Consider the following 12,068-nt stretch of genomic DNA (forward strand, 5'->3'; position numbering starts at 1 on the left):
GTCTTTACCATTACCCTTCCCTTTATCTCTTCCTCTTCCTCCTCCTGTCACTCTTTTCTCTTTCCATTTCCTTTCCTTCCTCTTTTCCACCCCGTTCCTTCCTATTTCCTTTCCTCTTGACTTTCCTTTCTACTTTTTGCCTCTGTTTTCCATTTCAATTCCACTTCCCTTTACTATTTCCCTTCCCTTTGCCCTTTTCTTCACCCTCACAATCTCCCTCCACTTCCTTTTCCTGGACTCTTTCCTTTATTTTTCCCTTTATCTCCCCATTCTTTCATATTTCTTTCCCATTACTCCTTTTTCCCTTTCCTTTCCTTTATCGCTTTTTCTCTCCCTCCTGACTCTCTTTCCTCTTTCTAATCGTTTCCCCCTTTCCTTTTCCTTCTTGTTTTTTCCACCCCTTTCCTACATATTCTCTATCCTTTTTCCTTTCTGTTTTACCTTTTTCCTTAATATCCCATTTTTCTTTCTTTTACTTACTTTACCATTACCTTTCCCTTTTCCCTTCCCCCTTTTTATCCCTATTCTTTGTGCCACTTTCTTCTATTTCCCCTTTATTTTACATTTTCACCTTTCCCCTTTTTCTTTCCTGTTTTCTTTCCCCTCCCGTTTTCTTTATCCCTTTCTCTCCCCCTCCTGTCACTCTTTTCTCTTTTGCTTTCCTTCCCTTTTTCCACCCTGTTCCTTCCTATTACCTTTCCTCTTTCCTTTCTGTTCTACCTTTTGCATCCATTTTCTCTTTTCCAATCCACTTCCCTTTACCATTTCCCTTCCCTTTTGCCCTTCTCTTCCCCTTCACCCTCTCTTTCTCGCTCCCCTGCCGTTTCCTGCAGGCTTCCCTTCCTCTTTTCCTTTCTCTTGCTTCTTTCCCCCTTCATCTCCCCGGGCTTTCCTTTTCCTTGCTCTTACTCCTTTTCCCATTTCCCTTTCCTTTATTCCTTCTTCTCCCCCTCATGTCTCTCTTTTCCCCCTTCCCTTCCCTTTTCTTTTCCACTTCTTTTCTTACCTTTTCTCTATCCTCTTTCCCTTTTGTTTGACATTTTTCCTTAATTTTCCCCTTTTTTCTTTTCCTTACCTTTACCATTTCCTCCCCTTTTCTCTATTCTTTCCTATTCCTTTTCCCTTGTACCATTTTCTTCTATATTCCCTTTATTTTAACTCTCCACTTTTCCTTTCCCCTTTCTCTTCCCTGGTTCCTTTCACATCCCATTTTCTTTATCTCTCCCCCCCTCCTGTAACTGTTTTCTATTCCCTTTTACCACCCCATTACTTCCTATTACCATTTCTCTTTTCTTTCCATTCTACCATTTGCCTCTGTTTTCCCTTTTCTAATCCACTTCCCTTTACTATTTCCCTTCCCTTTGCCCCTTTCTTCCCTTTGTCCCTCCCCTTCCTTTTCCTGCACTCTTCCTTTCCTCTTTTCCTTACTCTTGCCACCGTTTCCCTTCATCTCCCCGTTCTTTCCTATTCCCTTCCTCTTTTCTTTCCCCTTTCTTCCATATACCCTTACCTTTATTTTACCTCTTTGTACCTATATACCGGTACCTATATTTCTCTTCCCATTTTCATTTCTCTCCCTTTGCTTTTCCTCAGGTTTGGTGGTACCGGTGGATGAGGAGCATTCCACTCACCTGATTCTGGGTGTGTTACTGACTCTCCGTTACCTGATGCCTCTTCTGCAGCAGCAGACTCCTAACACCAGTCTGAAGGGCAGCTTTGGTCTTGTGCGTAAAGAGGCAGATGTCTCCCCTTCACCTGAGCAGCTCATACAGGTACCAAAACCAGTGGTAGCCTAACCCATGTTATATTTGCAGCCTTGTCCAAGCTATACCAAAGAAATTTAATATTAACAAGATGCGTCACTGGTATTGATATGAATGGTGGAGATCACAATGGTCAGAATGGCCAAAAATATGCTATTTAATCTTCTTTTTGATGAGTAGTTGTGCAAGTGAGTACCAACTGTTTTGGATCATTAAACCTTGACTGACCTTAAGTAAAATCTTATAGTCTCTACATTTATTTTGGAGTGAAGTACAATAGGACAGCTTTTGTTTTATTATGGTTGTTTTGTCTGTTTAATTGATTTTGTGTGTATGTCTGTAAGCCTGTTCTTGTGCTTTCAGGTGTACGAGCTGACCCTGCACTACGCACAGCACTGGGATCATAACGTAGTGACCGCATCTCTGGAGCTTCTGCAGCAGGTGTTTCGCACTCCTCCCCCTGACCTCCTGAATGCTCTCATCACAGCGGGCAAAATAACACACACAAGCGTCTTCAGAGAAGAGATGGGGTGCCGAGCACGGAGTGGCAGCATCCTTGAACTTATTGGTGAATATTGCTGTAACACAGACTGCTGTGTTGTACCCCATCATTAGTGATGCTGTAATAATTACGTATTGGTTGAGCTCTTGACCAATTCTGCCGCGTTAAATTAATAAAATCCTTATTGAAGGTGAACTTCCACCCTGCATTTTTTATTTGCTCTGATGAACACAAAGAAAATCAATGAATCAATATATTTGAAATTAAGCAGGAAACCGGAGCACCATTGACTTGCATAGTACGAAAGTAAAATCAATGGTGCTCAAAAACAGTTTGGTTTCAAAATTGCTCAAAATATCTTTCTTTGTGTTTAGCAGAACAAAGGGATTTATACAGGTTTGAAACATAGACTGTAAAAAAAATGGACGACGTCTGTTCGCTCTTCCATTGGTGAAAATTAAAGCCCCTAGTGTCCCGATACGGCGCTGACATCTTGAGTCTGCGAAGTAGCCTTTTCGGGACCAGTCCTCCGAAGCAGTAAGCAGGAAGTATAGCCGTGAAATCAAGGCCCCGCCCTCGCTCTCGCAGAATGCGCATATCACAGCTATTAAATATCACGCATATTACACATATATTAAATAACTAACTAAAAACAAACTTATATTAAAAACAAACACTTGTATTTACATAAGCGTGATAAAAATTACAGTAAATGACCAAAACCAGCTTCAGAAAAAAAATAATTGAAGTGTAAAGTCCCATTGAATAACATGGTGGAGGTGATGTTTATGACCAAACTGGGACCAGTCACTGGAGGGCGATCGAGACGTTTTGGCTTCACTTTTCAAGGCTTGTGCGGCACGCTTAGTTTGAAACAACTTCATGCTGAGCGAATGGTGACAGAATTTTCATTTTTGGGTGAACTATCCCTTTAAGGAACAGTGCTATACTGTATGCTATTTTTATCTCATAGTAAAATCTGTTTGGGTTTATCTTCTGAAATTATTGTTTGATTTATCTTTTAACTTACCTTTTTACTCACCTATGACAAATCCTCCTCTATTACAGCCTGTAGTGCTGCCTTTTGATATTGCGTATCTGCTGTTTGTTAACAAATCATTCATCTTCAACTTAAAAATTTACTACTAAATATTCTCTTAAACACAGCAAATCAGTTTTTCAGATATTCACCATGCATGTGCTTTTCACCTTTCCTCTAACCCGTAAAATGAATGTTTGGGCTTTTCCTCTTCTCTTCACTTCCTGTTTCCTGTGAACAGCTGGTGGGTCAACATGCAGTCCTCTTCTCCTCAGGAAGCAGAAAGGTGACATCTTTTGCCAGACTTTTTTTAACGTCTAACCTACTTACATTATCTTTGCAATTATTTGGAAAGATGGCAGGCTGATAGAATGGCTTCGATAAAGACCGCATGGACTTTAAAGGAAAACACCACAGTTTTTTTTTATATTTTACTATGTTCTTACCTCAACTTAGACGAATTAATACCTACCTATCTTTATTAAATGCGTGCACTTAATCTTTGTACAGCGTGTCGTGAATGTGTTAGATTTAGCTTAGCCCCATTCATTCCCCAGGATCCAAACAGGGATGAACCCAGAAGCCACCAAACACTTCCATGCTCTCCCTACTTAAAGACTGTTACATGAGCAGTTACACGAGCAAGTATGGTGGCACAAAATAAACGTGGTGTTTTTTTAAGCAGATAAAAATGAGAACTATTGTATGGCGGAAGAGCATTTCGACCTATTCGAATATAGTTCTAATTTTATACACTTAAAAAATCGCCACTTTTTATTTTGTGCCACCACACATACTCGTGTAACTACTCATGTTACAGTCTTTAAATATGGAAAACATGGAAGTGTTTGGTGGCTTCTAAATTCATCCCTGTTTGGATCCTAAGGAATGAATGGGGCTAGGCTAAATGCTAACACATTCACGATGTGCTGTACAAAGATTTAGTGCACGCATTGAAAAAAGATAGGTATGACTCAGTTTGTCTAAGTTTAGGTAAAAACATAGTAAAATATTAAAAAACTGTGGTCTTCTCCTTTAAGCAAAATTATGTTTGTTTACTCATTCTCTTGTGCCATTGTAATATTTACCAAGTATTACGCTTCTCTTATTGGTAAACTGTTGTCAGGCGAGGAAGAGGGTTTGGAGGACGACCCTGAGCGGGCAGAGGTCACCACTGGGTCTTTCACTGGTAAGTCATTTTTTAACTTTGTAGCACATTCACCAATTTCAGATAAATTTTGTATTGACTCATCGCATTTGTTTCAGCCTCAGTGGGCGGAGATAGCGCCAGCGAAGCTCAATCCTCATCAGGCGTTTCGTCTCTTGGCACTTCTGACATCATCACCGAGCAGCCACGCTCCTCCCAGCATGCCTTGCAGCCGGGTGACTCAGTAGACCTGAGCAACTCCGAGCAGCCTGATTCTCCAGACGCTGAAGATGAGGAGGACATGCTGAGCCGTAGCTCGAGCGGAGGCGCGGGAGTCGTCAGCACGTCCGCTGACTTAATATCCGATGGCAACCAGATGTCGACGGGAGCCGCCTCATCATCGCCCCCTAGTGACAGTTCCCAGACGACAACGGAGGGGCCGGACTCCGCCGTGACGCCTTCAGATTGCGCAGAGCTCGTAAGTGTCATCAGCAGCAACAGACGTTATCGGAACTACTCGCCACCTTCCCCAACTCTCACAGAAGGGCCGGATCCGCAGTCCGACAGCGAATCATCTTCCTTCAGGCCATCCTCTTCCTTCTTCTCTACCTCGTCTTCTTCTTCCACATTTTCTGCTATCTCCTCCTCTAGCAGTAGCGATCAGGTCAGCATAGGGGAGGGGGTGAGACTACCATTGCTCCTGCAAGCCCTGTTAGTGTCCGCCCTCTTTTCTGCTCCGCCCATATGCACTGCCTTTATCCTGATCTGTTTAGACTCCTTCTATTTCCCCATATCTGAACCAGTGATGAAAACCCTGACCCAGCAATTGTTATCCTGGTCAGTTTTAAAGGTTCCTTCGAAGAATTTCCTTATCTGATATGCCATTGTGTTTTTAACACAGTGATCCCTAACAGCCTCCTTGGCTTCTTTAAATAACTCTAAATCTCAATAAATGTTCAGTCAGTTTTTAAAGCTGACGTTTGTAATTTCTGTTCCACTTCTGCACCACTTTTACCAAATAAAATGCCTTTTTATACCCCTCCCATTTCAGCCCACAAAATCAAGCTGAGTGTTTCCTTTAAAACTTTGTTAGGGACCATTGTACAACATACACAACTGGCGGTATAGCAAACACTTATGTAAGGCCCAAAATTGTCCTGACATGCAAACGATCATGCAAAAATCACAAAAGGAAGCTGTGATTTTTTTTCCCAAAGTGTTGCATGAACTGCTGTTTATATTTTTCATGTCCGTTTGCATGAGTGAGTTGAATGTTTCTGCCTGCTTGTGTGCATTTGGTTCTTCTTTCTTATAGTTATATTTGTGTGTGATATAGGTGTTGGATGGCAGTGAAAGTCAGTACTCAGGGATGCAGATCGGCACGCTGCAGGATGAGGAAGAAGAGGGAGCGGTGCCAGCCGACAAACCTCCGGAGCCTTTCTCTCAGTCTGCCCTGGGTACACGATATGCTTAATCCACTCTTCACATATCCTACACTGCAAAAAATGATTTTCAAGATAAAAAAAATCTTAGTATTTTTGTCTTGTTTTCAGTAAAAAATATCTAAAAGTTCTTAAATTAAGATGCTTTTTATTTATGAGCAAAACGACCCAAGAAAATAAGTCTTGTTTTTAGACCCAAAATATAAAATTTAAGTGATTTTGTGCATAAAACAAGCAAAAAAATCTGCCAATGGGGTAAGCAAATTTTTTTCTTGTTTTATGCACAAAATCTGTTAAATGTGAAATTTTTTGTCTAATAACTAGACTTATTTTCTTGGTTCGTTTTGCTAATCAAGAAAAAGCATCTTAATTTAAGAACTTTTAGATATTTTTACTGAAAACAAGACAAAAATACTAAGATTTTTTTCTTAAATCATTTTTTGCAGTGTACATGCACGGTTTGTCAGCATTCATGTGTTTAAAGTTGATCACTTTGGCTAAGACCTGTTTTTTGGTGTTCCTCTTTCTCAGCTTTAAGTAAGCCCCACCTTCTGGAGGGCAAAGGTCACAACAGGCAGTCATCTGACAGCAGTGTGGATCGATTTATACCAGAGGTTCTGGAACCGGCAGAACTTGACAACAAGGTGAATTTGTGTGCAAATATATATGCATACACTACTACTACTAGTCACTTATTCTACATATTTTTTTTTCTGTATAATAATAGGAAAATCATCAACACTATAGAATAACAAATGTTACTGGGGGTTGTGACCAACGAAAAAAACCTTTTTTTATATTTTAGCCCCTATAATGTAGTCATCCTTTATCAAGAATTGGTAAAAATGTACTATTGACATTATATCATGCACCTACATTTATTGAAAGGTTAATTCACTTTTTCAGGGAATTCTATAGGATATTAACTAGAGGAAATGCTTTTAACTTTTTTAGATCATAGTGGTTTGGCTGACAACACTGCAAAAAATGACTTTCTCACTTAATTTTTGTTTTAAGTACAAATATCTACAAGTTTTTTTATAAAAATAAATTTTCTTGATGAGCAAAATATGTGTAGTTTTTAGACAAAAACATAAAATTTAACCTAAAATTGTTTTTTCTAAACACTTAATTCAAGAAAAATGTTTGTAGCCCACTGGCAGATTATTTTGCTTGTTTTAAGCACAAAATTCATTTTTTTTGTCTAAACAGTAACTTGTTTTCTTAGGTCATTTTCCTCATCAAGAATATACATCTTTTTAGATATTAGTACTGAAACGAGACAAAATTACTAAGTAAGAAAGTCATTTTTTCCAGTGAAGCATTTTGACTTAAAGGGATAATGAAAAATCTATTATCATTTATCATGTTGTTCTGAACCTGTATGAGTTTCTTGATAAATGATGGTAAGCACACAGTTGATGGTACCCATTGACTTCCATAGTATTTGTTTTTTCTACTATGCAAGTCAGTAGGTACCGTCAAATGTGTGCTTGCCATCATTTATAGAGATCGACCGATATATCCGTTTATTTAAACATTTTCCCATTATCGGATATCGGTTTTGTAAGCTAACAACACCAACGTGCACGTCAAATCTGACGGCGGGGTGACACGTCTTCATTAAAAGGACTTTGAGTATACTTACTTTGCTTTAATTAACCAACTTTTTTTTAACATAAGGGGTTGTGCACACCAAAACTTTTACGCCCGCGGCCGGCGGATGTTTTCAATTGTTTGCAATGGAAGCTCTGCGTTTTTCCGCGCTCGGCGCTGAGCGCCGAGAGTTGAAAAATGTTCAACTTTGAAGGAAAAGCTCCGCTCGTCAATGTCAGTTCTCACGCGGCCGTCCAATCACAGTGGAGGAGGGGCGGGACAAGTATCACAGCAACCAACCGTCTCACAGCTCACGTATCAGAGCTACCAAAGCGCTTAGCTGAAGAAAGCTGGCACTCAGCTGGCATTCGGCGTTGTCCAGGCGTTTTCAGACGCGTTTAAAAGTTTTGGTGTACACAACCCCTAACAGCCATTAATGCACAGATGAGATGTGTTATAAATGCCTGATATGCAATGTATGCAGCTTATCTAAGAAATAGAGACAAACTCACAGTCACGTAACTTGATCCATCAAACCCTGTCCCAATAACGACTTGGCTTTACATGAATGAAACAGCCATGAATGAATGCTTGGTAGATATAAAAACGCTGACTTAAATTACTTTTTTTGTGCTTATTAGTAACCTCGTAAAATCACGTTCAAATTGCTGTTCTCTTACTGGGTTGAAAGCTGAAGCACAGCCACCACATGTAGCTAACTTTTAACAACAATTACCCTAAGTTATATTAATATTTATTAGATAAACATTTTTTTGCTGAAAACATCTAAATATCGTATATATACAGTTGAAAGAAAAAGTATGTGAACCCTTTGGGCTTGCTTGGATTTCTTCATGGATTGGTCGTGGAATGTGTTCTGATCTTCATCTGGGTCACAACAGTGGAGAGACACAATCTGCTTAAACTAATACCACATAAACATTATACGTTTTCATGTTTTTATTGAACACAACATGTAAACATTCGTGGTGCAGGGTGGAAAAAGTATGTGAACCTTTGGGTTTAATAACTGGTTGACCCTCCTTTGGCAGCAATAACCTCAACCAAACGTTTCCTATAGTTGCAGATCAGACCTGCACAACGGTCAGGAGAAATTTTGGACCATTTCTCTTTACAAAAGTGTTTCAGTTCAGCAATATTCTTGGGATGTCTGGTGTGAATCGCTCTCTTGAGGTCATGCCACAGCATCTCAATCGGGTTGAGGTCAGGACTCTGACTGGGCCACTCCAGAAGGCGTATTTTCTTCTGTTGTTGATTTACTTCTGCGCTTTGGGTCGTTGTCCTGTTGCATCGTCCATCCTCTGTTAAGCTTCAGTTGGCGGACAGATGGTCTTAAGTTTTCCAGCAAAATGTCTTGATAAACTTTGGAATTCATTTTTCCATCGATGACAGTAATCCGTCCAGGGCCTGAGGCAGCAAAGCAGCACCAAACCATGATGGCCCCTCCACCATATTTCACAGTTGGGATGAGGTTTTGATGTTGGTGTGCTGTGCCTTTTGTTCTCCACACATAGCGTTGTGTGTTCTTTCCAAACAACTCAATTTTGGTTTCATCTGTCCACAGAATGTTTTGCCAGTAGTGCTGTGGAACATCCAGGTGCTCTTTTGCAAACTTCAAACGTGCTGCAATGTTTTTTTTGGACAGCAGTGGCTTCCTCCGTGGTGTCCTCCCATGAAGTCCATTCTTGTTTAATGTTTTCCTTATTGTAGATTTGTCAACAAAAATGTAAGCATGTGCCAGAGATTTCTGTAAGTCTTTAGCTGACACTCTAGGATTCTTCTTCACCTCATTGAGCATTTTGCGCTGTGCTCTTGCAGTCATATTTACAGGACGACCATGCCTAGGGAGTGTAGCAACAGTGCTGAACTTTCTCCATTTGTAGACAATCTGTCTTACCGTGGACACATGGACATCAAGGCTTTTAGATATACTTTTGTAGCCCTTTCCAGCTATTTTGTAGGTCTTTTGAGAGCTCCTTTGTGCGAGGCATGGTTCACATCAGACAATGCTTCTTCAGAACAGCAAACTCAAAACTGGTGTGTGTTTTTTATTGGACAGGGCAGCTTTAATCAACACATCCAATCTCATCACATTGATTGGACCCCAGCTTGGCTCCAATTAGCTCTTGGAGAAGTCATTAGCCTAGGGTTTCATATACTTTTTCCACCCTGCAATATGAATGTTTACATGTTGTGTTCAATAAAAACATGAAAACGTATAATGTTTATGTGGTATTAGTTTAAGCAGACTGTGTTTCTCTATTGTTGTGACGTAGATGAAGATCAGAAAACATTTTATGACCAATTTATGAAGAAATCCAAGTAAGCCCACAGGGTTCACATACTTTTTTTTTCAATTGTAGATCTCTAATCATTTCTCCTTTTTATTCAACAGAAAATAAAAAACTCATACTGGTTTTGAACAATATGAGTGGGACTAAATGATGACAGAATTTAAATTTTTGGGTGAACTCCTCTTTAAATCACAGATCGTTCAGATCCTTGCACCCTCTATAGAGTACTGTTGTTCTGTGTAGCAAACTGTAAATACTTTGTTTATTTTATATGTTTAGCCATCACGGATTAAAGGAGATATTGGCCACTACACTGACCCAAAGGAAGAGCCTCTGGTCCACTGTGTCCGGCTGCTGGCTGCCTCCTTTCTGCTCACTGGCCAAAGAAACGGTATGAAACAAAGCACAGATCGTAAAGCTGTGACTGTGCAAACAAGGCTTTTCTGTAGCTCGGGTAGTAGAACACTACACTAAAACCCCCAAATTCATAGGCTATCTACAAGTTTCCTACACCCCATGAGGCCTTGCGCCAAAAGTGGGAGCATTTTCAGTATCTACCGGTGATAAAGTCGGTTGGGTGTTATCTAAGGATGTCGGAAATTACCTTATGTTGTCTCTGAGTGCCATGACGATATCTCTCATAAAGGTTTGCAATTTTAGAAAGTAAACAATGATCTCAAAAACACTTAGCCTCTTTGCTAATAGCACACCAAATACCATTGGAATGCTACCTTCGCCCCCTTAATGGAAGTTGTACCCACATTCTTTTTTACCGTGGCGCTTCGTGGAAACTTGTGGATATTTCCTGTGAATGCATTCACTGATGCTTGGCGTTATGTTTTTCAGCCATTATAAAGTGGAATTTTGAATGTGTGTGTTGTACAGGGCTGGTTCCTGATAATGAGGTCCGTGTGAGCGTGAAGGCCTTAGCTGTCAGTTGTGTGGGGGCAGCAGCCGCTCTTCTGCCTGAAACTTTCTTCAACAGATTATATCTGCACCCACTAGACTCTCAACAACCAGACGGTGAGAATGAGAAACCCTTTTGAACATTAACCATGGTTTTTTTTTGTGGTAAAAGTGTAGTAAACATGTTTTTTGGTGTATTGATTACTATTAGCAAAACCTTGGATTTTTTACAGTAACCATGGTTTAACGATTTTTATTTTAAAATCATGGTTAACCAAACTATGATTATTTTATTTTAATGTATATTTATATGGATATACTTCATTCTGATGTGTCAGTTGAAGCATTCAGCTGTGACTTTGACCAAAGTTCTCCTACATTGTGCTAGTTTTTTGTCTCTTAAAAATAATGGAAACAGTTTAAGAAATAATGTACCCAAATATGAACATTTTCCAACATGGCTAAACTCTTAAAGGATTAGTCCATTTTCTTAAAAAAAATCCAGATAATTTACTCACCACCATGTCATCCAAAATGTTGATGTCTTTCTTTGTTCAGTCGAGAAGAAATTATGTTTTTTGAGAAAAACATTCCAGTTTTTTTCTAATTTTAATGGACTTTAATGGACCCCAACACTTAACAGTTTTAATGCAGTTTAAAATTGCAGTTTTAAAGGACTCTTAACAATCTCAAACGAGGCAAAAGGGTCTTATCTAGCAAAACGATTGTCATTTTTGGCAAGAAAAAAATGCACTTTTAAACCACAACTTCTCGTCTTCCTCCGGTCCTTTGACGTGCCAGCGCGACCTCACGTAATACGTCATCACATCAAGAGGTCACGGATAACATATGCGAAACTACACCCCAGTGTTTACAAATGTGGCGAAAGAGGACCTTTCCGACGTTGTTGTATGTGGAATGATACTAATTAATGTCTTTGTGTCAGTTTATTATTTAAAATGGTACGCAAATGTAACACGTGAACTTTCGACGTCATTACGCAATTACGTGAGGTCGTGCTGGCTCATCACACAGCCGGAGGAAAAAGAGAAGTTGTGGTTTAAAAGTGCATATTTTTATTTTCTTGCCAAAAATGACAATCGTTTTGCTAGATAAGACCCTTATGCCTCTTTGGGATCGTTTAGAGTCCTTTGAAACTGCATTGAAACTGCAATTTTAAACTGCATTAAAACTAATAAGTGTTGGGGTCCATTAAAGTCCATTAAAATTAGAAAAAATCCTGAAAAAACATAGTTTCTTCTCGACTGAACAAAGAAAGACATCAACATTTTGGATGACATGGTGGTGAGTAAATTATCTGGATTTTTTTTTTAAGAAAATGGACTAATCCTTTAAAA

General features: G+C 39.5%; 1 protein-coding gene across 5 annotated transcripts in view; it reads left to right on the forward strand.

The window, feature by feature from the left end:
* htt (huntingtin) overlaps nt 1-12,068 on the forward strand; it is a 60,412-nt gene that overhangs the window by 6,768 nt on the left and 41,576 nt on the right. For 2 of the 5 annotated variants that reach the window (XM_073862448.1, XM_073862449.1), the window contains exons 8-16: nt 1,594-1,772; nt 2,127-2,331; nt 3,546-3,589; nt 4,415-4,493; nt 4,571-5,115; nt 5,788-5,908; nt 6,425-6,537; nt 10,084-10,195; nt 10,690-10,827. In XM_073862448.1, coding sequence (XP_073718549.1) covers nt 1,594-1,772; nt 2,127-2,331; nt 3,546-3,589; nt 4,415-4,493; nt 4,571-5,115; nt 5,788-5,908; nt 6,425-6,537; nt 10,084-10,195; nt 10,690-10,827 — 1,536 coding nt within the window. Of the gene's footprint in view, nt 1-1,593; nt 1,773-2,126; nt 2,332-3,545; nt 3,590-4,408; nt 4,494-4,570; nt 5,116-5,787; nt 5,909-6,424; nt 6,538-10,083; nt 10,196-10,689; nt 10,828-12,068 lie in introns of all 5 variants that reach the window. The other 3 variants (XM_073862450.1, XM_073862452.1, XM_073862451.1) reach the window with 2 other exon arrangements.

This window comes from Misgurnus anguillicaudatus, chromosome 3, assembly GCF_027580225.2.
Source record: "Misgurnus anguillicaudatus chromosome 3, ASM2758022v2, whole genome shotgun sequence".
Lineage (NCBI taxonomy): Eukaryota > Metazoa > Chordata > Actinopteri > Cypriniformes > Cobitidae > Misgurnus > Misgurnus anguillicaudatus.